General features: G+C 32.4%; 1 protein-coding gene across 3 annotated transcripts in view; it reads right to left on the bottom strand.

Annotated features, from left to right (window-relative positions):
• The window catches only part of LOC114326358 (eukaryotic translation initiation factor 4 gamma 3), a 394838-nt gene that overhangs the window by 277829 nt on the left and 89112 nt on the right, over positions 1-27897 (bottom strand). For 2 of the 3 annotated variants that reach the window (XM_050641529.1, XM_050641532.1), the window contains 2 exons: positions 22907-22959; positions 8851-9038 (listed from right to left, as the gene is read on the bottom strand). In XM_050641529.1, coding sequence (XP_050497486.1) covers positions 8851-9038; positions 22907-22959 — 241 coding nt within the window. The remainder of the gene's footprint in view (positions 1-8850; positions 9039-22906; positions 22960-27897) is intronic. The other variant, XM_050641538.1, reaches the window with a different exon arrangement.

Genomic DNA, 27897 nt, shown 5'->3' with positions numbered 1-27897 from the left:
CTCGTAACTATTTTAAACTCATTCATACATACTTTCAATATTATGATAACTATAACGCCCAGAGTCCTGTTTATAGGACTGGTTATAATTCAAAAAGTAAAATAATTTCATGAATATTTCTTTATTAAGAACAAGATTACTGATAATTATGTATAAGTAAAATTTTAAAATTTAAAAACAAAATAATTCCGGCGAAATGGGTTTAGTTAATTTTTTAACGAAAATGTAGCTCGCAGTCAAACACGCTTGTCTGACCACGCACTACGCGACGGCCAATAAAATGAATTCGTCCCTTCGTTTGTGACACGACGCCAAAGATTGGCAAAGATGGGCCGGTTCGATGTTGCTGCGCGATATTTTACAGCTTAGTCTGGCCATCTACTATTCTCACAGTGGGACCCATTTTCGCGCTTATTTTTACGGCTCTTACGGCGCCGTAAAAAATCGGCCGTGTGACCAAAGCCTAACAACTATGAAATTCGTATAGGTAGTATGTACCTCATAAAAATTATATGATACGACAATCGCCTCGATCACCACAGAACAACCGCCAACTAATCCTTATTCTACAACTCGGAAATAAATGAGAGCCAAAACTTAAGATGGAAAGATGGAAACTTAAGGTGGAAAGATGCAGTGAATGACGATGATAAGAAAATTGGTGTGATAACTGTCGAAAGTTGTCAGTGGATAAACCAAATGGAGAATACTTGGGACTTTAATTTGGGCCTGTAAAGCCCAATTTAAACGACGCGTTGAAGCGGTTGACCAATTTATACGTCGGCAAAGAGAGATAAAAATATATAAAAGTGAAAAGGCAAGAGAGCACAGTTTGCACCCCACAGTACTATAACATTAATAAATACACACACCGGCAAAATTAGCCGAACACACCTTAAAAATGGGACATTTTCGATGTCTCGAATTTCCTAAACCACTGGTCCGATTTGAGTGATTCTTTTAGTATGTTATAGCCTTATTATTTAAGAATATCGTTGCTAGACAGGTAAATATCATTTTATACCGGGTGTACCAATCATACTGTGTTTTTTTCTTAAAGTTTGGAACACCCTATGGAATATTCTAGCATATGTAAAATATTAAAATTAATACTCGATTGTTAGGCTTTCTTAACAGTTTCCTTATTGATTCATTTGCTTATGTTGGAAAATAAAAAAAGTTATGTGCTTTAACAACTAGCCATGTTTGTTATCAATAAATCCTCGTAGTAGGGGAGGAAAGTATGCTAAATTTGCAGTTACTCGAGCGTTATGGGGTTATTATTGCAGTTACTCGAGCCTATTGGATTGTGAAGAGTGGGTGCTAAAACCAAAAAAAAGGTTAAGTTAAGTTTTGCATAAAGTGGGGGACTTTTCATTTTATTTGGAACAATCATTTTTCTCCGATTATAGCGATATCTATCCATAATTCGAAAAAATGTGTCGAATAAAAGTTGATTATTTTTACGTAAAGAATCCAAATCTGCAATAAAAATTGGGGGCTCCTATTTAAGATTTTAAATTAAATCCCCCACCCCACCTCCGTGGGGGCTCGTGACACCCCACGGAGAGGGGTGGGGGGGGGGTAAATTAAAAATTTTAAATACGAACCCTGCTATATTTCGCGAAATAACCATCAGATCGTAAAACTGCAAAATACACCTATCCAATATTTTTCAAAAATCTACCGAATGGCACCAAACACGACCCCCACGGAGGTGGGGTGGGGGTTACTTTAAAATCTTAAATAGGAGCCCCCAATTTTTATTGCAGATTTGGATCCTTGACGTAAAAATAAGCAACTTTTATTCGCAACATTTTTCCAATCATGGATAGATGGCGCTATAATCGGACAAAACGATTGGTGGAAATGGAAAATTAAATTAAAAAAAATGGAGAGTCCCACACTTTATGAAAAACTTAACTTAACTTTTTTTGGTTTTAGCACCCACTCTTCACAATCCAACAGGTCCCCATAACGCTCGAGTAACTGCAAATTTAGCATACTTTCCTCCCCTACTATGAGGATTTATTGATAAAAAACATGGCTAGTTGTTAAAGCACATAACTTTTTTATTTTCCAACATAAGCGAATGAATCAAAAAAGAAAATGTTAAGAAAGCCAAGTCTACAATCGAGTTTTAATTTTAATATTTTATATATGCTAACCAGACTATTCCACAGGGTGTTCCGAACTTTAAGAAAAAAAAACAGTATGATTGTAACACCCGGTATAAAATGACATTTACCTGTCTAGCAACAATATTATTACACCGATATTCTTAACTAATAAGGCTATACTATAACCTACTAAAAAAATCACTCAAATCGGAAAACAGGTTTAGGAAATTCGAGACATCAAACATGTCCCATTTTTAAGGTGTTCGGCTAATTTTGCCGGTGTGTGTATTTACTTTTATGATAAAATCAATCGGACCACCATGTCCCCAAGAATATCAAGGAACACCGCCAGTGTGGGCGGTAGAAATTTTATTAAATTGGTTAATTCACATAATGATAAAAATCTTAACCCATTCGCTGCCTACCGAACCGGCTGGAACTCGACTAGCGGCCATTCTGTTGAACGGCTCCTGATTGAAATAACCATATCACTCGCTGGCGCGTGAACGGCACCTGACTGAAGTAACCATCATATAACGCGCTGGCGCGTGATCAGCAGCGAATGGGTTAACACAGTGTAGTTAGACCACCACATAGTAAAATTGCCACGGTACTGATCGTATCAGCTCCTAGCTCAGTCGAAAGGACTACGCTTTAGCACCTGTATGCTAAATTTCTTTGAACCGTATAATTCATGGGAAAAAGAAAGACGCTCTTCAGGACAATAAAATAGGGTACAGAGGCAATAACTTGCGCAGTACAGAGGCAATAATAGAGTTTGGTATTAGCTTCATCATCATTAGTCAGCCAATCGCGTCCACTGCTGGACATAGGCCTCCCTCAGTTCTTTCCAGTGTTCTCTACACCGGGCCGCTTGTAGAAAGTTTTCCGCCACTCTTTTTATATCGTCGGTACATCTAGTCGGTGGTCTTCCTCAGCTTCTTTTGTAGTTTCTGGGCCTCCATTCTATGATTCGTCTTGTCTAACGTCCCTCTTGTGTTTTAGCTATGTCCTGCCGAGTACTTTTGGCATTAGCTAAGGATCATAAATAACAAATTTTGAGAACATTTTGCTATTTCACGTTGCGTTGAATCAATGTTACGTTGCGTTGAATCCCGTCTTCAGTTTTTATCTTTTTCTGTTACATTTTTCTATTTCACTCGGCCTGCCTCGCCAACGTACCGTCGGATTTCTTTTTAACACCAGTGACGATGGTAATGCGTGTATTTGGACAAAAAACATGTATTGTAATTATTGTAAAAACATCACATGTATAATAAAGAAAAAACAGAATAAAGGAGAAACATTCAAAACCAGATATCACGGATTAAACACATTTCAGATATTTTGGTTACAATATATTTTTATTAATAGCTGTCTAAATACATATTTAAACAAATATAAACTACTCTAAAAATAAAACAAATCAAATATTGTGTTATAAAAATTAACTTTCAACAAAAATATTTTGAGTAAATATTTTGGGCGCTAAAGTCTTAATAAAATAAATAAATAAGTGATTCCATATTTTAGAATATTTAAAAACGAGATTTCCGGATATAAAAAACAGCATTCACTGATCACCACCAACATCAATGCATTGATACTTTCATATTTATTACCTGTCAAGTGTAAAATATAAAATTTTTCCAGAAAGTAAAAACTTTTTTGTGTTAGTCACGTGCTAAACATGATCAACGTGAGAAAAGAATCGGTGTGGCATTCGTCATACAATAAAAGACTTCTGAAATTTTTAAAACAAGACTTTTCAAAAACGCCCTTGTAACTCCCAGTTCAGAAAAGCTCAACGCAAATAATGTGGCTTCAATAATAATTGGACGGAGCCCTTACTTATTTTAACGTGATGTTAGGAACTATTTAAATAGTGCCCAGTACACCGTCCTTTTTTGAAAATGATTTGAAAGTCCTAAAAATGGTTTGTTTGAGCGAGTCTACTATTTTCTGAAAAGGGCCTAGCCGGGTAAGATGGTGAAAAGTGCCCCCAGCTCGATTTAAATTCCATATAGGCCAATTTTTAGCACATATAGAGGAACTCACTTTCTGAAATTTTTAGCCCCCTAGGTGGTCACGTGACCCCCCTAGAGCCTGATTAGGCTTTTTATGTTTTTATTTTTTATCTCAGGCGCATCAAGAGCTAGCCAAAAACTTTATTAAAAAAAGTTGTAAGTTCCAAAAAGATCTATAAGAAAAAAAATTTTTTAAAATTTTTGGCGGGAAATTCGAATTTTTAGAACAATTTTAAACTTTTAAATGACTCTGAAAAAAAAACTAAGACACTCGTTTTTACGAAAATTAATTATAATGTGTATTTTTGCACAATATTTCACCCTGAATTTTTTCAGACTTTTAAAATTGGTAAAACGTACCTTTAAAAATAAAAAACCGCATTTTTTCAGTTTTTTTTTCGTATTTCGAAACAATTTTGTACATATTTTTCAAAAAAGGTAACACTGTTACTAGAATAGGTAAAAAACTGAAAAATAATTGGGGTTTGCTTAATAAAAATTTTTTGTAAAGCCATCCATTTTCAAAATACAGGGCGTTGAAGAAAACAAAATTTTACACATTTTTTACGATTTTGCTGAAACTACTGGCAACATTGTAATAAAACTTGGCGGAATTTAAGAGCTGGTTATTGTGCATATTTTGACATACAATTAATGATTTGATATTCATCATTGGCTCGCATAGGGGTAATGGTCTAAACTTTTTAAAGAATAAAGATAGTACGCCACTGACATATTTCAAATTAACAATCGTTTTTTAATTTCTCGTTCAATTTGTGACAAAAAATGTATCTTCTTATTTTTTCATACGACGCGCCATTTTTATTCAAAAACTAAAAGATCTTAACCCTTACAAAGTATTCGAACTTCTAGTAGTTTCTACATCTACATACATAATAAACTCATACATCCATTATCAAAATTAATTCGAATACTTTGGAAGCGTTAAGATATTTTATTTTTTGCAGCAAAACAGCGCGTCGTATGAAAAAATGAGAAGATAGATTTTTTATTGCAAATTGAACGAGGAATTCAAAAATGATTGTTAATTTGAAATATGTCAGTGGCGTACTATCTTTTTTTCTTTGAAAAGTTCAGACCATTACCCCTATGCGCGCCAATGATGAATATTAAATCCTTAGTTGTATATCAAAACATGCACAATAACTACCTCTTAAAACCCGCCAAGTTTTATTACAATGTTGCCAGTAGTTTCGGCAAAATCGTAAAAAATATGTAAAATTTTGTTTTCTTCAACGCCCTGTATCTTGAAAATGGATGGCGTTACAAAAAATTTTTATGAAGCAAATCCCAATTATTTTTCAGTTTTTTACCTATTCTAGTGACGGTGTTAAATTTTTTGAAAAATATGTATAAAATAGTATCAAAAAAACGAAAAAAAACCGAAAAAATGCGGTTTTTTATTTTTAAAGGTACGTTTCACCAATTTTAAAAATCTGAAAAAATTCAGGGTGAAAGATTGTGCAAAAATACACATTATAATTAATTTTCGTAAAAACGAGTGTCTTAGTTTTTTTTTCAGATTTATTTAAAAGTTTAAAATTGTTCTAAAAATTCGAATTTCCCGCCAAAAAAATAAAAAAATAATTTTTCATATAGATCTTTTTAAAACTTACAACTTTTTTAAATAAAGTTTTTGGCTAGCTCCTAATGCGGCTGAGATAAAAAATAAAAACCTAAAAAGCCTAATTAGGCTCTAGGGGGGTCACGTGACCACCTAGGGGGCTAAAAATTTCAGAAAGTGAGTTCCTCTATATGTGCTAAAAAGTGGCCTATATGGAATTTAGATTGGGTTGGGGGCACTTTTCACCATCTTACCCGGCTAGGCCCTTTTCAGAGTGCAGGTTGGACGCGTTTCCGCACTCCCCACGCCTACACCTGTAGCTCTAGCGCGGTTAGGTTTTGTTATTACAAAACTACAGTAGACGCTCTCTATAACGAACACGGATATTACGAGGTTTCGCTTATAACGAGGGCACTAGATGTTCCATGAAATTCCTATTGAACTATAATACCTCTATAACGAGGCATATTTGGTTATTATCATCATCATCAATGGTGCTACAGCCCTATGAAAGAGCCTCGACCTTCCCAAGTCTATTACGCCAGTCAGTCCTATCCATTGCCAACCGTTGCCAGTTTGCTGCGCCTATTTTTCTTCCATCCTCATCTACACCGTCCTTCCATCCAAGTTTTGGCCTACCTCTATTTCTACTTCCCACAGGTTGTGACATAAGGATTCTTCTAGGAGGGTTGTTATGCTGTGATCTTGCTAAATGTCCTGCCCATCTTAGTCTTCCTATTCTTATAAGAGATACTACGTCTTTACCACCAAATATAATATGTTTATATCTGTGGTATACCTCGTAGCTGTACCTCCTCCTCCAAATACCATTTTCACAAATGCCACCGAATATTCCTCTCAGGATCATTCGTTCAAATATAAGCAGAAGGTTTTCATCTGCCTTGGAGATGGTCCATGTCTCCGATCCATATGTCAACACTGGTTGTTTAAGGGTTTTGTATATGGTTATTTTTGTTTTTTGACTTAAGTTTCTGCTTCTCATAAATATGTCTACTCAGTCCAAAATAGCATTTGTTCGCTAGGATTATCCTTCGCTTGATTTCTTCCGTCATGACGTTCTCCTTGGTGATCAGGGCGCCCAAGTATGTGAATTTGTCCACCACTTCAAAGGTAGAGTTATCAACAGTATAAGTTTTTGGTTATAACCAGTATTTGGTTATTTATAACGAGGAAAAATAAAATCGAAGAATGTGTTTCTTTACCTGTTTTTAGCGCAGTAATAGCTATAAAAAATATCCCAACTGCCTGTATATAGAAATGCCCAACATCTGGGTTATTATAGAGGTCAGTGCTGTAATAAACTCCACCGCCTGTAATAAACTTCCTGTTTATCTATCGACCTATATTGAATATTGCAGGAAATTTACAATTTATGATGGCGAAGTCTCATTGTTAAGGTCGACCATCGACACCTAATAAACTACGTAAGAGGCATCAAAACATTTCAGTGGTGAAGAACCTGATATAACGAGATCCGCTTATAACGAGGTAATTAGCCGGCCATTTCGGTTCTCGTTATAGAGGGAGTCTACTGTATAATTTTTAATTTTAATCAAAAGATTATACGTCCACCAGTCACTCTAGCGCGGTACAGTTTTGTTATTACAAAACTCTTAATTTTCAATTGAAAGTACTTATAATAATTATTAATTACAAAATATTGTTGTCCGACAGATTTACAGCCTCGTTTCTTTAGTCCGACAACGGAAGTATGAAACTAACCTGCTTCATACGACTTCCCACTTAAAAATGACGTGAATGATACTGTCGCAGTTTTACTATAAGAGTGAGGCAGCACTGATAAAAAAAAATATGGTGTCACTTCGCTCAACATGATACTCTGTCTATGTTAATATATAAGCCTATACGTTCTATTTAGACCTGGATCCCGCGTACCAAAAAAATAGTTGATTAATAGCAAGCTGAAAATTTGTTAATAGCTTAACGGTGTCTAGTCGGACAAACTTTGATATATGGGAACACTGGAACAGGGGAAGTTTTAATTGTGGAACAGGTTAAAAATTTGGAACGTCAGACTACGAAAACGTTCCATGTATTTTGTCGGGCAGAACTTCCAATTGATTTGTTACCATTTCATTAAACTCTCATGCAAAAATCAGACTGGTGTTTATCACCAACTGGGCATTTTAATGAGTGGAACACGAAGAACATGTCAAATGACAGGAATAATGTTGGTTAGTAATAACAGTCTGATTTATACAAGAGAGTTTAATGAAAGGGTAACAAATCAATTGGATGTTCTGTCCGACAAAATACATGGGACGTTTTCGTAATCTGACGTTCCAAATTTTTAAACTGTTTCACAATTAAAACTTCCCCTGTTCCAGTGTTTCCGTACATCAAAGTTTGTCCGACTAGACACCGTTAAGCTATTAACAAATTTTCAGCATGCTATTAATCAATTTTTTTGGTACGCGAGATCCAGGTCTAATAATTGTCTTACGGACGATTAGAAATTTTAATAAAATCGCACCGTGTCCATACAGATTATTGGAATATTCTGTATGTTCCAAAATTATTTTAAAATCACTTTATCAATATACAAACTATTAAAATGACAAAAATTTAACTAGTGGCGTAAGCCTCCTTCCCATTGACAATGATCGCCTTGTATATTTAAACGCGTTCTATTGTGTTGACAAAGTTCTACATCGTAACAACCAGTGCTGTTTTTGTAACAATATAGGTTTCGGTACGCAATGTTCCGGGGGTCTGGGGGTGGTTAGAAGGGCGTCCGCCCCTGAGAACTTTTTAAAGCTATTTGGGAGCAAGGAAAAAATTCAGAAATTTGTCTATAATTTGTCCTGAACACTATAAAAAATCTAAGACCATCCATGCTTGGCTACATCATTGATAAGAGTACAAAGATTATTTGTCTGAGACATTTGGAAATTTTTTACTCCTATCAAACTTGTGGTTTCTGAAAAGTTATGTCTGCTTTTAATGGAAAAAACTAACAAAATATTTTGTTGTTTTTTTTTGTCCCAAGAGGTACCGGTACGGCGTACCGTCACAAAAACAGCACTGGTAACAACATAAATATTAAATATAAATACTAGACTACTAGACTACTTACCATATGATTTAACGAAGGTTGTTGAGGTAATGTAGATACTTTAATATCGGCCGCATTAGGTGGTGTTGACGATTGATTTGGTGGGCCGGAGGGCCCTCTCAAAGTCGGACCCTGGTTCCCGCCTTGATTCGTCGGCGGTTGCACATAAGGCCCTGGAGGTGTTGATACCGGATAACCTCCGTCAGGTCCTAGAATTAAACAGATATGGATAAGTATATTATTGAATAAGAATAAATAAAATGTATTCCATTCAATATTCTTAAAAAATTTAAAAATATTTTCAGAACACTTCGTGTAAAAGGACTAACATTCAATCAAAACGCGATATATGGGCAGTAGTGTTAAAAACAGAAAAGTGCGCTCTTTATTATTGTATTTTTATATTTTGATACATCATTGACAGACTTTCCAGCAACTTTATAATGTACCTCTCTATTTCTCCATATTTTTGTATAATTTGGGAATGTAGTGAGAAAGATATTTAAACGAACAGTAGTTATAAGAGAGACAGAACAAATAAACAAAATCATGTTAGGAAACAATAATTGCTGTAGGGTTTTTTAGGTTTTATGGCATAGACATGGGTGTTATTACCTAGAGCCTAATTAGGGTTTTTATGTTTTTATTTTTTATCTCAGCCGCATCGAGAACTAGCGAAAAACTTTAAATAAAACAGTTGTAAGCTTTAAAAAGTTCTGTCCGATTTTTTTTTTAATTTTTGGCGGGAAATTTAAATTTTAGGACGATTTTAAAATTTTAAATAAGTATAAAAAAATAACTAAGACATTCGTTTTCACGAGAAAAATATATAACGTGTATTTTTGCATAATGCTTCACCCTGAATTTTTTAAAATTTTTAAAATTGGTGAAACGCACTTTAAAAATAAAAAACCGCATTTTTTCGGTTTTTTTATTTATTTTTTGATACAATTTTATACATATTTTTCAAAAAAGGTAACACCGTCACTAGAATAGGTAAAAAACTGAAAAATAATTGGGGTTTGCTTAATAAAAAATTTTTGTAACGCCATCCATTTTTAAGATAAAGGGCGTTGAAGAAAACAAAATTTTCCACATTTTTTACGATTTTGCCGAAACTACTGGCAACATTGTAATAAAACTTAGCGGGTTTTAAGAGGTAGTTATTGTGCATGTTTTGACATACAATTAAGGATTTGATATTCATCATTGGCGCGCATAGGGGTAATGGTCTGAACTTTTCAAAGAAAAAAAGATAGTACGCCACTGACATATTTCAAATTAACAATCATTTTTGAATTCCTCGTTCAATTTGACATAAAAAAAACTATCTTCTCATTTTTTCATACGACGCGCCGTTTTGCTGCAAAAAATAAAATATCTTAACGCTTCCAAAGTATTCGAATTAGTTTTTATAATGGATGTACCGAGTTTATGTAGATGTAGAAACTACTAGAAGTTCGAATACTTTGTAAGGGTTAAGATGTTTTATTTTTTGAATAAAAATGGCGCGTCGTATGAAAAAATAGGAAGATAGATTTTTTGTCACAAATTGAACGATGAATTCAAAAACGATTGTTAATTTGAAATATGTCAGTGGCGTACTATCTTTATTCTTTAAAAAGTTCAGACCATTACCCCTATGCGCGCCAATGATAAATATAAAATTCTTAATTGTATGTCAAAAAATGCATAACAACTACCTCTTAAAACTCGCCAAATTTTATTACAATGTTGCCAGTAAAAATTTTGTTTTCTTCAACGCCCTGTATCTTGAAAATGGATGGCATTACAAAAAATTTTTATTAAGCAAACCCCAATTACTTTTCAGTTTTTTACCTATTCCAGTGACGGTGTTACCTTTTTTGAAAAATATGTATAAAATTGTATCAAAAAACGAAAAAAAAAAACAGAAAAAATGCGGTTTTTTTATTTTTAAAGGTGCGTTTCACCAATTTTAAAAATTTGAAAAAATTCATGGTGACATATTATGCAAAAATACACGTTATATAGTCCAGAGAAATAAGATTTTTCTCGTGACACATCCCCCTCCAGGCCGAAACCAAATTTTTTGAGTAGTATGGACATCTATATTATTACTATATGTTTCCTGCAGCCGATTTTGATGATATACATAGTTATAAACAAATGAAGATCAAAAAACGCTAAATTTTCGCTTTTTTCGTCTATTACCAAAAAGTTAAGCACTTTAAACAAATTTGAGTGTAAGAAACTCATAAATCGTATAAAAAACTTCAATATGGCGTTCGCTGAATATGTCCATCCTTATTGGTTGCTTAGAAAATTGCAAAATAAATCATACATTTTGAGTTTTTAAAAATATTCATAACTTATGTAAAAATTAACTTAGAACCTTCTTATTAAACGGAATGCTGATACTTCTTGTACTTAAATCATATTTTAAATTTCAAAGCAATTGGTCAAATAGTTTAAAAATTATTTAATTTGTTTATCCCAAATTCATTTTTTTTGCAACACTACAAGTCAGAAAATTATGAGGCTACAATCATACTTCGGACAGTTTATGAAAGAAGAACATTTATACTATTTATTAAAAATAAATGACAAAAAATAATTTTAAACAGTGTAAAATTATTTTGAAAAAACGTCGATTTTTTGCTTATTTATAAACAATTAGAATAACTTTTTAACCGTTACCTGTAGAAAAATTATTTTTTCATATTTAGAAAGACTGAATTTTTATACACATTTAGAAAGAAAAACAACTGTCCTAGGACAATTAGGGACAAAGTTAGCCCCCCCATTTATTTAATTCACATGTTTTTGCAAAATAATTTTGCAATATTTATAATTATTTTTTGTAATTTTTTTTTAATTAAATTAATACTGTCAATTTCCTTCTTCCATAAACTATCCAAAGTATTACTGTAGCTTCATCATTTTCTGACTTACAGTGTTGCAAAAAAAAATAAATTTGGGATAAACAAATTAAATAACTTTTAAACTATTTGACCAATTTCTTAGAAATTTAGGGTATGAATTAAGCACCATAAGTCTCAGCATTCCGTTTAATAAGAAGGTTCTAAGTTAATTTTTACATAAGTTATAAATATTTATAAAAACTCAAAATTTATTATTTATTTTGCAATTTTCTAAGCAACCAATAAGGATAGACATATTAAGCAAACGCCATATTGAAGTTTTTTATACCGTTTATGAGTTTCTTACTCTCAAATTTGTTTAAATTGCCTATTTTCTTAGTAATAGAAGAAAAAAGCGAAAATTTACCGTTTTTTGATCTTCATTTGTTTATAACTATGTATATCATCAAAATCGGCTGCAGGAAATATATAGGTTATTATAATAGATGTCCATATTACTCAAAAAATTTGGTTTCGGCCTGGAGGGGGTTGTGTCACCAACAGGCTATTTTTTTTCCTTATTTCTCTGAACTAATATATTTTTTCGTGAAAACGAATGTCTTAGTTATTTTTTATGCTCATTTAAAATTGTTCTAATTTAAATTTCCCGCCAAAAATTAAAAAAATTTTTCGAACAGAACTTTTTAAAGCTTGCAACTTTTTTATATTAAGTTTTTCGCTAGTTCTCGATGCGGCCGAGATAAAAAATAAAAACCCTAATTAGGCTCTAGGTGGGTCACATGACCACCTAGGGGGCTAAAAATTTCAGAAAGTTAGTTTCACTATATATACTAAACGGTGACCTATATGGAATTCGAATCGAGTTGGGGGCAGTTTTCATCATCTTACCCGGCTAGGCCCTTTCATTAAACAATCATAATATGTATTTTTGCTGTTCAGAGACAATAGATAGGGTATATTGAAAGGTGAAAAAACATTACATTTTATTAAATCTTCGATGAAATTATAGGTGTATGGAATGTATTTTGTGCACTCAAAGTGTGATTCAAATCACCAACCTTCTGACATTCAGTACAAAGATTTGAATCAAAAACTTTAATTATTGCTAGATGTAGAGAGAAACATGCATGTCCCAACTTCATTCTGATTAATGTTGTTATATTATATCTTCGAGGTACTGCATAATTTTTAAACTAATATACTTATATTTGGAACAGAAGGAAAAATCAGTGCAACACATCTGCATGCCAATTTTCATCAATTATACAGTGCTAGTCAAAAGTCCCTTCCCCCTATTTTTTTTAACGGTTTACTTATAAAAGTTAAATCTGGAGGGAGGAAATAAGAGGACGTAACCTGTATAGTCAGTAGGCTGTAACAGGTGACGTAATAGTGACAGATGACGTTATAGAGCCCCTTTGACCGATAATTTTAAATGGGGCCTTCCTTATGACAAGTGATATCTCGTTTGAAAGGTATTGAAAATACATGCTCAATCATAATAATTTTGTTTGGGTTTGAGTTGATTTTGATGAATAAATTAAATAAATATGTACTAAAATTGTAGTTTCGCATTGAATTAATAAAGATTCAAACGTCCGCCTATGGCTTCTCTCCTAAAATAGGTATTTTAGTATTTTCAATACTTTTCAAACGAGATATCACTTGCCATAAGGTCCCATTTAAAAATCTCGGTCAAAGTAGATCTGTAACTTCATCTGTCACTATTACGTCACCTGTTATTTGAGAAGCCTACGTCCGTTTATTTCCTCCCTCCAAAGGGCCTAACCGGGTAAGATGATGAAAAGTGCCTCCAACTCGATTCGAATTCCATATAGGTCGCCGTTTAGCATATATAGTGAAACTAATTTTCTTAAATTTTTAGGCCCCTAGGTGGTTATGTGACCCACCTAGGGCCTAATTAGGGTTTTTATGTTTTTATTTTTATCTCAGCCTCATCGAGAACTAGCGAAAAACTTTAAATAAAAAAGTTATAAGCTTTAAAAATTTCTGTCCGAAAATTTTTTTTTTAATTTTTGGCGGGAAAGGACCCCGCACAAACCTTATGGAAAATAGGTCCCAGTGGATTTCGTTCATACTTTGGGAAAATACTCTTTGAAGCATCCTGATAAAAAGTTCTCATGGGCACAACTCAATCGTATGAAGGATTTTCAAGATATAGAGGCCCAAACTCCGAAAATTATAAGATTTACGGGGTATTCCAATTCCGGGAGGTACTGGTTATTTGGCAACATGTAGAAGTTTGGATCAAGGAAAAGTACTTGTAGTCTATGATTTTTTCTGGCTATCCAATGGCGACCTTTACTTTGACCTTGACCTTCAACGGACGTCATCTTCTAGAGTTTCGAGGGTTTTCGACATTCAATTGATATAAACAGATTACTCATGGGTTTTTGGGATCGCTAAACACGAATATACCATCAGAATTGCCCTCCGAATGACGTGGCGGCCAGGGCCTCTGCAAGGGACGTCATCTTCTAGAGTTTCGATGGTTTGCGGCATTTAAATGATGCAAATGAATTACTGGAGGGTTTTTTGAGGTCGCTATACACGAATATGCCACCAAAACCGACTCCCGGAGCACCTGATTTCCAAGGTCAATGAAAGGGGCTCCTGGAGTTTCGAGGGTCTTTGGTACTACATTAATGCAAACGGATTAGTTATAGTTTTTTGGGGTTGCTGAACACGAATACGTGATCATCACAGACACAGGAGCACCTGGTGACTAAGACAGGTTATCTTCTGGAGTTTCGGAGGAATCAAATGGATTACTCCTAGGTTTTTGGGGTTGCTGAACATGCATACATTATCAGATCCGACCCACGAATCACATTGTGCCTACGGCACAATGTGATCACGTATTCGTGTTCAGCAACCCCAAAAACCTATAATTATCAATCCGTTTGCATCAATGTAGTACCAAAGACCCTCAAAACTCCAGGAGCCCCTTTCATTTACCTTGGAAACCAGGTGCTCCGGAGTCGGTTATGGTGGCCTATTCGTGTTTAGCGACCTCAAAAACCCTCCAGTAATTCATTTGCATCAATTGAATGTCGAAAACCATCGAAACTCTCTAGAAGATGACGTCCATTGCAGTGGCCCTGGCCACCACGTTATCCGGAGGGCAATTCTGATGGCAATTCTGATATTCTCGTTTTGCAATCCCAAAAACCCATGAGTAATCTGTTTATATCAATTTAATTCCTAAAACCCTCGAAACTCTAGAAGATGACGTCCGTTGAAGATCAAGGTCAAAGTAAAGGTCGCCATTGGATAGCCAGGAAAAAATCCTAGACTACTAGTACTTTTCCTTGACCCAAATTTCTAAATGTTGCCAAATAACCAGTAACTCACGGAATTGGAATACCCCGTAAATCTTATAATTTTCCGAGTTTGGACCTCTATCTTGAAAATCCTTCATACGATTGAGTTGTGCCCATGAGAACTTTTTATCACGATGTTTCAAAGAGTATTTTCCCAAAGTATGAACGAAATCCACTGGGACCTATTTTCCATAAGGTTTGTGCGGGGTCCTTTAAATTTTAGAACGATTTTAAAATTTTAAATGAGTATAAAAAATAACTAAGGCCCGCTTGCTCATTCGGAGTTCAACTCTCGTTCAGCGCCATTATCGAGTTCAAGGCATGAAGCGCGTACCACCGTACAATGCACTTCATGCCTTGAACTCGGTAATGGCGCTGAACTAGAGTTGAACTCCGAATGAGCAAGCGGGCCTTAGACATTCGTTTTCACGAAAAAAATATATAACGTGTATTTTTGCATAATGTTTCACCCTGAATTTTTTCAAATTTTTAAAATTGGTGAAACGCACCTTTAAAAATAAAAAACCCTATATTTTCGTTTTTTGATAAAATTTTATACATATTTTTCAAAAAAGTAACACCGTCACTGGAGTAGGTAAAAAACTGAAAAATAATTGGGGTTTGCTTAATAAAAATTTTTTGTAACGCCATCCATTTTCAAGATACATGAAGAAAACAAAATTTTACACATTTTTTACGATTTTGCCGTAACTACTGGCAACATTGTAATAAAACTTGGCGGGTTTTAAGAGGTAGTTATTGTGCATGTTTTGACATACAATTAAGGATTTGATATTCATCATTGGCGCGCTTAGGGGTAATGGTCTGAAATTTTCAAAGAAAAAAATTAACAATCATTTTTGAATGTCTCGTTCAATTTGCGGTAAAAAAACTATCTTCTCATTTTTTCATACGAGGCGCCGTTTGGCTGCAAAAATTAAAATATCTTAACGCTTCCAAAGTATTCGAATTAGTTTTTATAATGGATGTACGAGTTTATGTAGATGTAGAAACTACTAATAGTATTTTATTTCATAGAAGTTCGAATACTTTGTAAGGGTTAAGATGTATTATTTTTTGAATAAAAATGGCGCTTCGTATTAAAAAATAGGAAGATAGATTTTTTGTCACAAATTGAACCAGGAATTCAAAAACGATTGTTAATTTGAAATATGTCAGTGGCGTACTATATTTTTTCTTTAAAAGTTCAGACCATAACCCCTATGCGCGCCAATGATAAATATAAAATTCTTAATTGTATGTCAAAAAATGCATAACAACTACCTCTTAAAACTCGCCAAATTTTATTACAATGTTGCCAGTAGTTTCGGCAAAATCGTAAAAAATGTGTAAAATTTTGTTTTTTCAACGCCCTGTATCTTGAAAATGGATGGAATTACAAAAAATTTTTATTAAGCAAACCCCAATTACTTTTCAGTTTTTTACCTATTATTTACCAAAAAACGAAAAAAAAAACCGAAAAAAATGCGGTTTTTTATTTTTAAAGGTGCGTTTCACCAATTTTAAAAATGTGAAAAAATTCAGGGTGAAATATTATGCAAAAATACACGTTATATATTTTTTTCGTGAAAACGAATGTCTTAGTTATTTTTTTATACTCATTTAAAATTTTAAAATCGTTCTAAAATTTAAATTTCCCGCCAAAAATTAAAAAAAAATTTCGGACAGATCTTTTTAAAGCTTAAAACTTTTTTTATTTAAAGTTTTTAGCTAATTCTCGATGCAGCTGAGATAAAAAATAAAAACCCTAATTAGGCTCTAGGTGGGTCACATGACCACCTAGGGGGCTAAAAATTTCAGAAAATTAGTTTCACTTTATATGCTAAACAGTGACCTATATGGAATTCGAATCGAGTTGGGGGCACTTTTCATCATCTTATCCGGCTAGGCCCTTTAACTATTATAAATTATTATAAGATAAGTACCTATGTATAACCGTTCAAAAGATACGAGAGGGTTAGGGGACTTTTGAGTAGTAGCCCGATCAAAGAACAATCTGACCCCAAAAAAAATAAAGGAAGGATGAAAATTTGGGAATAGGTAGTTGAAATTGTCTATTATTATAAGAAAAAGTTTACAATTCTACATCCCCTCCATTTTACAACAATGGAGGGGAATACCCCCTCTCGAAGGTGAAAAATATACATTCAAAATAAGACCGGAATTGGATAAAATGACTAATTCTAAACAACTTTAGTTCTATAGAGTTTTTTCGCTAAGCCAATACTTTTCGAGTTATTTGCGAGTGAATATGTTCATTTTTAACAAAAAAAAACATGTTTTTGGACGGTTTTTCGAAGATAACTCAAAAAGTAAGCATTTTATCGAAAAAAATATTCTTAGCAAAAATATAGCTTATAAAAAATTGAAAAAAATGGTGTATGCATGAGGTCTGTAGACCCAGTAGAAATAGAGTTGTAGCTAATGAAAAGTAGGTAGGTTCTTCTTCGTCAAATTCCAAATCGAATATTTCAATGTGAAATAACCCAAAAACGGAGCACTTTTTGGGGAAAATTCATTTCAACTTTTTTAAAGTGTTTAAAAAAGGTTTACTTTTGTTTTTTAAAAAAACTTTTATCATTAAAAGTAAGTGAGTTACGCTCAAAATATTGTTGGTCCCTTTTATTTTTTGGTAAAAAAAAATCACGAAAATCACCCCCTAATTAGCATCACAAATAAATTTTATCATTACCACTTGACAAGTTACTTTGCTTATGTATTATTTATATGATCTGTAAGTTTCATCGGTTCAAAGTGCTTATTTTTGAAAAAGCTGTAGTTAAAATGGCTTGAACGAGTAACTAATCACGAGTTTAGGCAAATTTTGAACAGCCATAGCATAACCAATTTTTCTCTAACAAGAAAACAAAAATCAAAAATATTCACAAAAGCAAAACGAACATTTTATTACTCTTTGAGATTTTTGGTATTACATACTAATAATTTTTAAGATAATTCCATAAAAAATTCTATTTTTTTCAGACATGAGCACTTTGATTAATGAAACCTATAGACAATATAAACAATACATAAGTAAAGTAACTTGTGAAGCGGTAACGATTAATTTTATTTTGGGAAGCTAATTAGGGGGTGATTTTCGCGATTTTTTTAGCAAAAAATAAAAAAGACCAGCAATATTTTGAGCGTAACTCGCTTACTTTTAATGTTAGAAGTTTTTTAAAAGCAAAAATAAACCTTTTTTTAAACACATTAAAAAATTTGTAATGAATTTTCACCGAAAAGAGCTCCGTTTTTGGGTTATTTCAAATTGAAATATTCGATTTGGAATTTGACGAAGAAGAACCTAGTTCATTAGCTAGAACTCCGCTTCTAGTGGGTCAATAGACCTCATGCATACACCATTATTTCAGTTTTTTATACGCTATATTTTTGCTAAGGATAATTTTTTCGCTAAAATACCTACCTTTTGAGTTATCTGCGAAAAACCGTCCAAAACATGTTTTTTTTGTTAAAAATGAACATATTCACTCGCAAATAACTAGAAAAGTATTAACTTAGTGAAAAAACTCTACAGAACAAAAGTTACTTAAGTAGAATTAGTCATTTTATACAATTTCGGACTTATTTTGAACGTATATTTTTTCACCCCCGAGAAAATATTTTTCACCCCGTATTTCCCAATTTTTGTAAAATGGAGGGGATGTAGAATTGTAAGCTTTTCCTTATATTTATAATAATAGACAATTTCAACTACCTATTCCCAAATTTTCATCCTTCCTTTATTTTTTTGGAGGTTTTCGTAAAGTTTTGTCTGATCGGTCTATAGCCTATCCTATAGCATTGTATAATTGAAAATAAGTTACCAACAGGTAAAGGAATGGAGCTCGTGTATGCTCTTAAAATAAAAAAGTACACATTTCGTGTATTCACGAGTCGAAAAAAAAAGGACAAAGAGCGAAAAAACTAAATGAGGATACAAAAATGAAAAGTAACACTAGAAGTGTAATATTGCTGCTACAAAAATTAAAGCGTATGCATGAAAATGATGTTAATGAGCTGGAAGAAATACTTTTGGTAGATTCTTCTTTTTCTTTAAGTGCTATCTCCGCGACGGAGGTCGACAATCATCATAGCTATTCGGATTTTAGAGAAGGCTGCTCTGAAAAGTTCATTTGATGTACATCCGTACCATTCTCTCAAGTTGCGCAGCCACGATATTCTGCGTCTCCCTATGCTTCTTTTCCCTTGAATCTTTCCCTGCATAATCAATTGGAGCAAGTTGTATCTCTCTCCACGCGTAATATATTATGTCCAAAATATTCCAATTTTCTTGTTTTGATGGTATTTAAGATTTCCATTTCTTTATTCCTCTCTCTCTCTCTCAGAACCTCTTTATTTGTGACTTGTTCTGTCCACGATATTTTCGAGATTCTTCTGTACACCCACAGCTCGAATGATTCTAGTTTTTTCATTGATGCAGCATTCAAGGTCCAAGCTTCCATTCCATAAAACAAACTCTAGAAAACGTAGCACCTACCCAACCTAACTCTTAGCTCACAACTTCAAATCTCTTGTACAGAACACTTTTCTCATTTTGTTAAAATTCGCTCTAGCCTTTTCTGTTCTGATTTTGATTTCCTGTAAGTAATCTCCTGTGGAGTTGATCATTGTTCTAAGGTATGCATATTTTGGTCGACTCGTTGGATACTGGATCCGTTGGATATTATCCGTTTTGATAGACTAAACAAAGAGTTTGACAGAAAACCAGTTAATATAGCTGAGATAATTTTGAACAGAAATGTGTAGGTATTAGTACCTACTTTTTTGTTTTTTTTTTCGTTATCTCAAAAACAACGCTTGAAGCGATCGGCGATTTTGAATGTCAGTTACGCGCGCAAAATCATTTTTTTAAATAAAATCTGTATCAACTCAATGGAAAAAATTCAATATCTTTTGATCGGAGTGTACTATCGACAAAAAACAAAATGCGTTTAGGTACAGAGTGCAGCTATCGTATGTAAATCTTTATTTGTGGCAAAGCTGCACTCTTCACCCTTAAATCGCATTTTGATGTTTTTCGATAGGACACTCTGATAAGAAAAGATATTGAATTTTTACCGTTGGTTGTGTTGATACAAATTTCATTTAGTTTCAATCAAAATCTGCGGTCTCCTCAAGCGTTGTTTCTAAAAGAACGGTTTATTCTACACAAAAAGTATGTACTAAATAAATATTGTTGTTCAAATTCTAAAGAGATGTTCTCCGTTTTTCCCTGTTTTAGAGGGAAGCTAGACGGTAGGAGTGGCAATCTTTTTTGCATCATTTTTACAGTTGAGTCCGCGAGTCTTTACCCGTGCATCATTAATACCTGAAGAGATAAAACACATACTTTTTATCTAGTATCATTCTCTTCCACGCATGAAACTCATGACAAACCAGCTGCCGTTTGTTATTAAGTAACAACACATGTTATTTTTATGAACCATGTAGACTCAGTGCATTGAAAAGAGATAGGTACACAAAAAGACGATTCGGTAAGTTTTCATATTTTAAGCACAATTTGTTTGACGTTTCTGCTTTGTTTACTTTTGTGTCTGTCAATCAGTTGAATTTTTTGCGGTTTTTGTCGAATTTCTGCGTTTTGAAGTTTCTTTATATTACACAAACAGTTGTTTTCACAACTAATTTTATATTGGGCTTTGAAATTTTAAGGTAAATAATTATATTTTGCCAATTAATATTTAAAACATACAAAGCTAACGTCATTCACACAGTAAAGAAATGATTGTGTTTAGATTTCCGTCAAAGTGAATAAAATAACAAAAATAAAATATGTTACTGATTTTTTTTATAAATTGTTTATTTATTTATAAATCAATAATAATATAAGAATTTATAAAGACCGCGTCTCACCATCAAATAATTTGATCAAACAGTTTGAGCAAACTTGACGTACTTGAGGAAGTACGTCAAAGTGACGTCACGATTGCAGTTTTTTTGAAATTCTAAAAATCTGTGCTCTCACTATCAGTCTAGTTTGATCAAATATTTTGTATTGAGTTGTCTAACTTGTTTGTACTTTATTTAAAATTAAAATTTTTCATTATTATCCACAATGAACACTCATGATGTGACGTCACTAACTGTCACTTTCAGTTTGCTCAAACCAGTTTGATCAAATTATTTGATGGTGGGCTACGGCCTTTAAGCTACTTCAAATGTAGCTGTAATTCTGCACAAAAATTTTGAAGCAAAACTTACATTTGACATTCTATATATTCAGCCCTGTGATGGATGACCGAAGTTATCGTTAACGTAAAGTTATCCTGTAGTTATGTTATAACCATCGAATTGGTGTGATGTATCATACTTAACTTAACTATTTGCGTTATTTCTTGACAGTTCTTGAGTTATCTGGCCACTTTATAACGCGACGTTAAACCTCAAGTTATGAGATAACTTTGTAGTTATGCAAGGTTAGGTTCATCTTTTGACTTTTTTTAGACAGAAATCAAGTGAATTTAGAAGCTAGTAATTTAATAATTAAGAATAGAAGGGTAATACAATTTTAAAAATTATACAAAAATCAAATCGAGCGATATAAGTTGAAATTTTATTTTAAGTACCTACTGAGCTTTCTATCCAGAGTTGCCAGATGATATTTTATAAATCCCCCACTTAGAAACTGAAATTCCCTGAAATTCAAGCTCAAATACCCCAAATTTAAATTGTTGCCGCATTTTAATAAATTATTAGTCAAATGAAGAGAACAGTAAAGCAAAATTAATACTACAATATCAACGAAGGCCATGGAAATAATTCATAGTTCCTATCGTCTTCGATTATATGTGAGTATAATATACAGTTCTATGTACATTCGCAAATTTAATTTACCATGACCCCTTAAAATCATCCATAATTTTCCGCCCCCAAAAAATCCCACTACAATTTCTGCTTAGAAAAATTTCAATGACGCTTTCAAATTAACCCAAAATTTTGGGAAAATACACCAATCTGGCAACCCTGTTTCTATCTACCGTTTGAAAGCAACTTAGAAACAAAAACGAACCCAAACAGGTGTTTGCTGTTCGGTCATCGGCGGTAGCCGACGACGGGTATGTTCGGAACAATCTCTCGCGCTCACTCCAACTTGTTCTATTTGTACATAAGGTTCTCTTTGTTACTTCAAAATTTTTTCCTCAAAACTTCTTTCTAATATAACCTTGATGATATAACTATCTCATAACTGCGAGCGATACATCACACCAAATTTTACCTATATAGTTATGGGCACGTTATTCCTGAGAGTTATCTTAACTTTAACTCAAACGTTAAACTTAACTTCGGTCATCCATCACAGGGCTGATTATTTGATAACGTCAAATTTTATAATAAAACCCGTAATCGGAACAGTAGCCACTTTCTGTCAGTTGTTGTTGCGTGAAATAGATTTCCGACTTATTTCGTATGCTTTAAATGATGACGCACGGGTAAAGACTCGCGGACTCAACTGTAGAGTCCCAAAGTTAACATTCTCGCCGGTATTGACATACTTATGAGCAAAACAAACGACAGTGTGGTTAAATATTAAATATGCAGTAAAATAATGCATAATTTTTAATATCAATTAATAGCACTAAGAAACCAAAGAAAATAGCATAATAATTAATTATTGTCCTCCTCTAAGAAGAGACTGTAAACGCTTTCACAGTGTACTTACTTAAAAAAAGAATAATAACATAGTTAAAATCTTTGTTCAAAGCTAAAAATATTTCAGACATACTTAAATACTGTAATTATTAAGAATAAAATGTAATTTTTAATGTCGTATCAGTGTTAAAATATATTTCATATTAAAAAAGCAAAACTAAAGGAAATGATACCTACTATAATTGTATTCATATTCGTTTCCTGGGACTTGCGGAGGTATTGGTTGGTACCTAAATCCCGACATTAAGGAAAATATTGTAACAAAATCACAATTATAAACATTCACCAGATAGATAGGTATATCCAAAAATACAGCAAAATATTTTCACTATTATTTCAAACTTCCGTACTCAATTAGCTTAAACGATAACTGTGGTAGTTTTCGAAAATTTTAACGAACTAATCTAATGACCAATTTGAATTTCATTAAATACAAAAATTTGTCTACCCCCGCTCAGGTTAAAATAAAGCTTTAATAGTACCTTGTCATAAAATAAGACAATAGCGTTCCGCGGAATTTGTGTACATTCATTGATAAAACCGGGCGGGCTTGTTCTTTCCAAAAAGTCATTACCTGAAGGATTTGTTTGTCTAGTTTCTAAACATTACTATGTACATACATACTTTCTTATTTTGTATAATTCTATAATATTGTCTATCTATGGTTGATAGATTTTTACAAATATTGAACACAAGCCATAGAACAGAAACGTAGATTTAAAATTTATATAAATGTAGCTAATAAAGAATAGGAATAACATTATCTACTTATAGTCTGGGCTAATTAGCAAAATTCATGGAAAAGTTATTTACCAGCAATTTTATTGCTGGAATCGAATTATAAGATCCTATATATTAATAATATAGGTATGCAAAGTCCGCAGATAGTGTGCTACTTTTTTTATAAACAAAATGGCGCCGACAAATCGTATTTTTTTTTTCAATTATTGCTCTATAACTCCGAAGATTTTAACTTTACAACAACAACACCCAAATAAAAATTCACCGCAATTAAATTCTGCATAGAGATATGTTTTTCACGATTTGCTCCGACGAAAATTTTCCTCGGAAAATGCCGGTTTTCCTAACAAGCTTTCCTTGGTAAGTGATAATTATTATTAATCAATAATTAAATAACTTAGTGACATCAAAGCTTTCTTGGTATAGATTGTAATTGCAGAAGCCGGTGAAAATTAAACGAATATTTTAGCAACAATTCAATTGTTAATTGACAATTTATGATCGCAATAATAACCAAAATAATCATGATACATTGATCAAACTTATAAAGATTATAAAGATGAGATGCTTATTTAATATTTTATCGACAAAATATAAATTTTTCTTTTTTTGCATTATCTTTAAATTTTGAAAAAAAAAATAGTTATAATACGCTGGTCTAATTAGTAAAGTACAAAGAAAGGTTATTTACCAGCAATTTTATGGCTCTAATCGAATTATAAGATCCTATATATTATTAATATAGGTATGCAAAGTCCGCAGATAGTGTGCTACTTTTTTTATAAACAAAATGGCGCCGACAAATCGTATTTTTTTCAATTATTGGTCTATAACTCCGAAGATTTTAACTTTACACCAAAAACACTCAAAATAAAAATTCACCCCAATTTAATTCTACATAGAGGCATGTTTTTCCCGATTTGCTCCGACGAAAATTTTCCTCGGAAAATGTGGGTTTTCCCAACAAAATCTCGAATTTTCAAATATTTTTTTGGGCCAGTAAATATTTATCAATAATTATATAGCTTGGTGAAATAGAAGTTTTCTTGGTATAGATTATAAATTCAGAAGCCGGTGAAAATGAAACGAATACTTTAGCAACAATTCAATTGTTAATTAACAATTTACAGTGGCATTAACAACCAAAATAATCATGAGACATTGATCAAACTTGGAAAGATTATAAAGGTGTGATGCCTAATTAATATTTTGTCGACAAAATATAAATTTCTTATTTTTTGCATAATCTTTAAATGCTTAAAAAAATTGTTATAAACAAATTAACATTTCTCAGAAATTGTTTATTATATTCTAATTTTAAAAATACTTAAAATGCGTATTTCATAGGTCTTGAAAATGAATGCTTTAAAGAAATTTTCCAACCATTTGCAAAAATGTTATGAAACAGCAAAGTAAATATACGATATCTCCGTTGTTTATAATTTGTTTTAATTGTTTCAAAGCTTAAAAGTGAGTCTATGGTACAATCTAATTACTCACAAAGAATGTCAAAAATTAGTGCAATGGTTATATTTTAATCGAAGATTAAAAATACTTTTTTTTTGTAATTTTTAGCGCAAAAGTAGGCCTGATACAGAGTCGGAGCTAATGTTCACTCGAAGCGACTGACACGCAGCATACATTATTTATTAAAAGTGTACGTCACGCGGCCGCCGGTCGTCGCTCCGAGTGAAAATTTTAGCTACAGTACTGTATTATTCTACTTTCGCGCGTGTAAATTACAACAAAATTTATTTATAATCTTTAATTAAAATATAACCATTAAACTTATAATCGATATTTTTTTGTAAATAACTAGCTTGTACTTTAAACCCACTTCTACGCTTTGAAAGAATTAAAAAAAATTATAAACATCGTAGTAATCGTATGTTTACTTTGCTGTTTCATAACTTTTTTGCAAATGGTTGCAAACAAGTTTTAAAGCATTCATTTTCAAGATATTTAAAATGCGCATTTTAGCTATTTTTTTTAAATTATAATATAATAAAAACTTTCTGAGAAACGTTAATTTGTTTATAACTATTTTTTTTAAACATTTAAAGATTATGCAAAAAATGAAAAATTTATATTTTGTCAACAAAATGTTAAATAGGCATCTCATCTTTATATGATTTCAAAGTTTAATCAGTGTATCATAATTATTTTGGTTATTATTAATTATTAATTAATTATTAATAAATTATTAATTAACAATTGAATTGTGGCTAAAATATTCGTTTAATTTTCACCAGCTTCTGGAACTATAATCTAAACCAAGAAGGCTTTTAAGTCACAAAATTATTTTTTTATTGGTAAATAATAATTACTTATCTAAAACTTTATTTGAAAATTAAAGATTTTGTTGGGAAAACCCGCATTTTCCGAGGAAAATTTTTGTCGGAGCAGATCGGGAAAAACACGTCTCTATGCAGAATTTAATCACGGTGAATTTTTATTTGAGTGTTTTTGTGGTAAAGTTAAAATCTTCGGAGTTATAGAGCAATAATTGAAAAAAAAACACGATTTTCGTGCGCCATTTTGTTTATAAAAAAAGTAGCACACTATCTGAGGACTTTGCATACCTATATTATTAATATATAGGATCTTATAATTCGATTCCAACAATAAAATTGCTGGTAAATAACTTTTCCCAAAAATGGCCTATTCTCCGATAATCAGCCCAGACTATTAATAGACATAAACTAACTAAACATAAATTAACTAAAATCTATAATATGTTTGTATTAATGAATTCTTACAAAAAGTAACGAATAAATAATATATATGTGCTTTAAATCAGAGTTGATGAAATTAAAAACAGTTGTAGGTAATGCTATTGTATCATCTAAAAAAAGTGATGTGGGAGAACGGGAGAAGACTGAAGAAGGAGAAAAATTTTAGTATTAATGTTTGACAACAAATGCATTGCAGGATATAGGCGACGAATCAACTGGAAGCATACTGCCCATAATTAGTTCCATTAAATGCAGAAGAATACAATGGGCGAGCCTTCTTTAAGAGTGAATGAATGGAGCAATGGTCTAAATCACTTACAAAAACACAGAAGATGTTAAGGGGCTATCCTAGTAGGTCTGGATCCCGCGTATGAAAAAAAGTTGATTAATAGCAAGCTGAAAATTTGTTAATAGCTTAAGTGTGTCTAGTCGGAAAACTTTGATATATGGGAACACTGGAACAGGGGTAGTTTTAATTGTGGAACAGGTTAAAAATTTGGAACGGTCAGACCACGAACACGGCACATTTATTTTGTCCGACAGAATAGAAACTCTCCGAACAGAGATTAAACTCTCATGCAAAAATCAGACTGCTATTTATCACCAAATGGGCGTTTTAATGAATGGAACATGTAGAATATGTCAAATGACAGGAATTATGACAGGTGATAAATAGCAGTCTGATTTTTGCATGAGAGTTTAATCTCTGTTGGGAGAGTTTAAGTCTATTCTGTCGGACAAAATAAATGTGCCGTTTTCGTGGTCTGACCGTTCCAAATTTTTAACCTGTTCCACAATTAAAATTGCCCCTGTTCCAGTGTTCCCATATATCAAAGTTTATGCGACTAGACACCCTTAAACTATTAACAAAATTTCAGCTTGCTATTAATCAACTTTTTTTTCATACGCGGGATCCAGACCTATAGTGTAAAATTACGAAATTCATAATTACTTATACTTTTTTGGGAATTTCTAAAATAAAAAGTACTGAACCAATTGTTTTGAAAATTTGCATGAGCATTTATTATAAAAAGAAGTACATGTTAAACAATTTTGAAATGAAAATAAAAACATAGCTCCACTGCTGCAGTGATTGGGACTAATAGAGATCCTGAAACATAAAATTAAAGTTATTATTGAAATATAAGGTATTTTCTATCTATACCATCAACTAGGTGTTTTTTGATCGGATAAAAAAATGTCAATTTGGCGGTTTTTTAAACTGAAAATGTTTTAGCTAATTTAAAAAAAATTCAATACTTCATTTTTACAAACTTTAAAATTTTTCAAAAATCCTAGTTGATGGTATAGGAAATAACTTATATTTCAATAATCACTTTGAAATTTTTTGTTTCAGGATCTCTATTAGTCCCAATCACTGCAGCAGTGGAGCTATATTTTTATTGTCACGGTGCCAGTAGATGGCGCATAAATCGTTTATTTTTCAATATTTTTTTATGAAAATTGTTTTACATGTACCTACTTCTTTTTATAATAAATGCTCATGCAAATTTTTAAAACAATAATTGGTACAGTACATTTCATTGTAGAAATTCCCAAAAAAAAGTATATGAATTTCGTACTTTTACACTGGATGGCCCCTTACAGAGAAATTTCGTATCTGACAAATGCTGGTGAAAGATATTTAAAACGTTGGTTGCCACTAAATTTAAAAATATGAGTCCTTACGGC

Source organism: Diabrotica virgifera, chromosome 1 (assembly GCF_917563875.1).
Source record: "Diabrotica virgifera virgifera chromosome 1, PGI_DIABVI_V3a".
In the NCBI taxonomy this organism is placed as follows: Eukaryota; Metazoa; Arthropoda; class Insecta; order Coleoptera; family Chrysomelidae; genus Diabrotica; species Diabrotica virgifera.
This window is presented reverse-complemented; position numbering and strand designations above follow the sequence as displayed.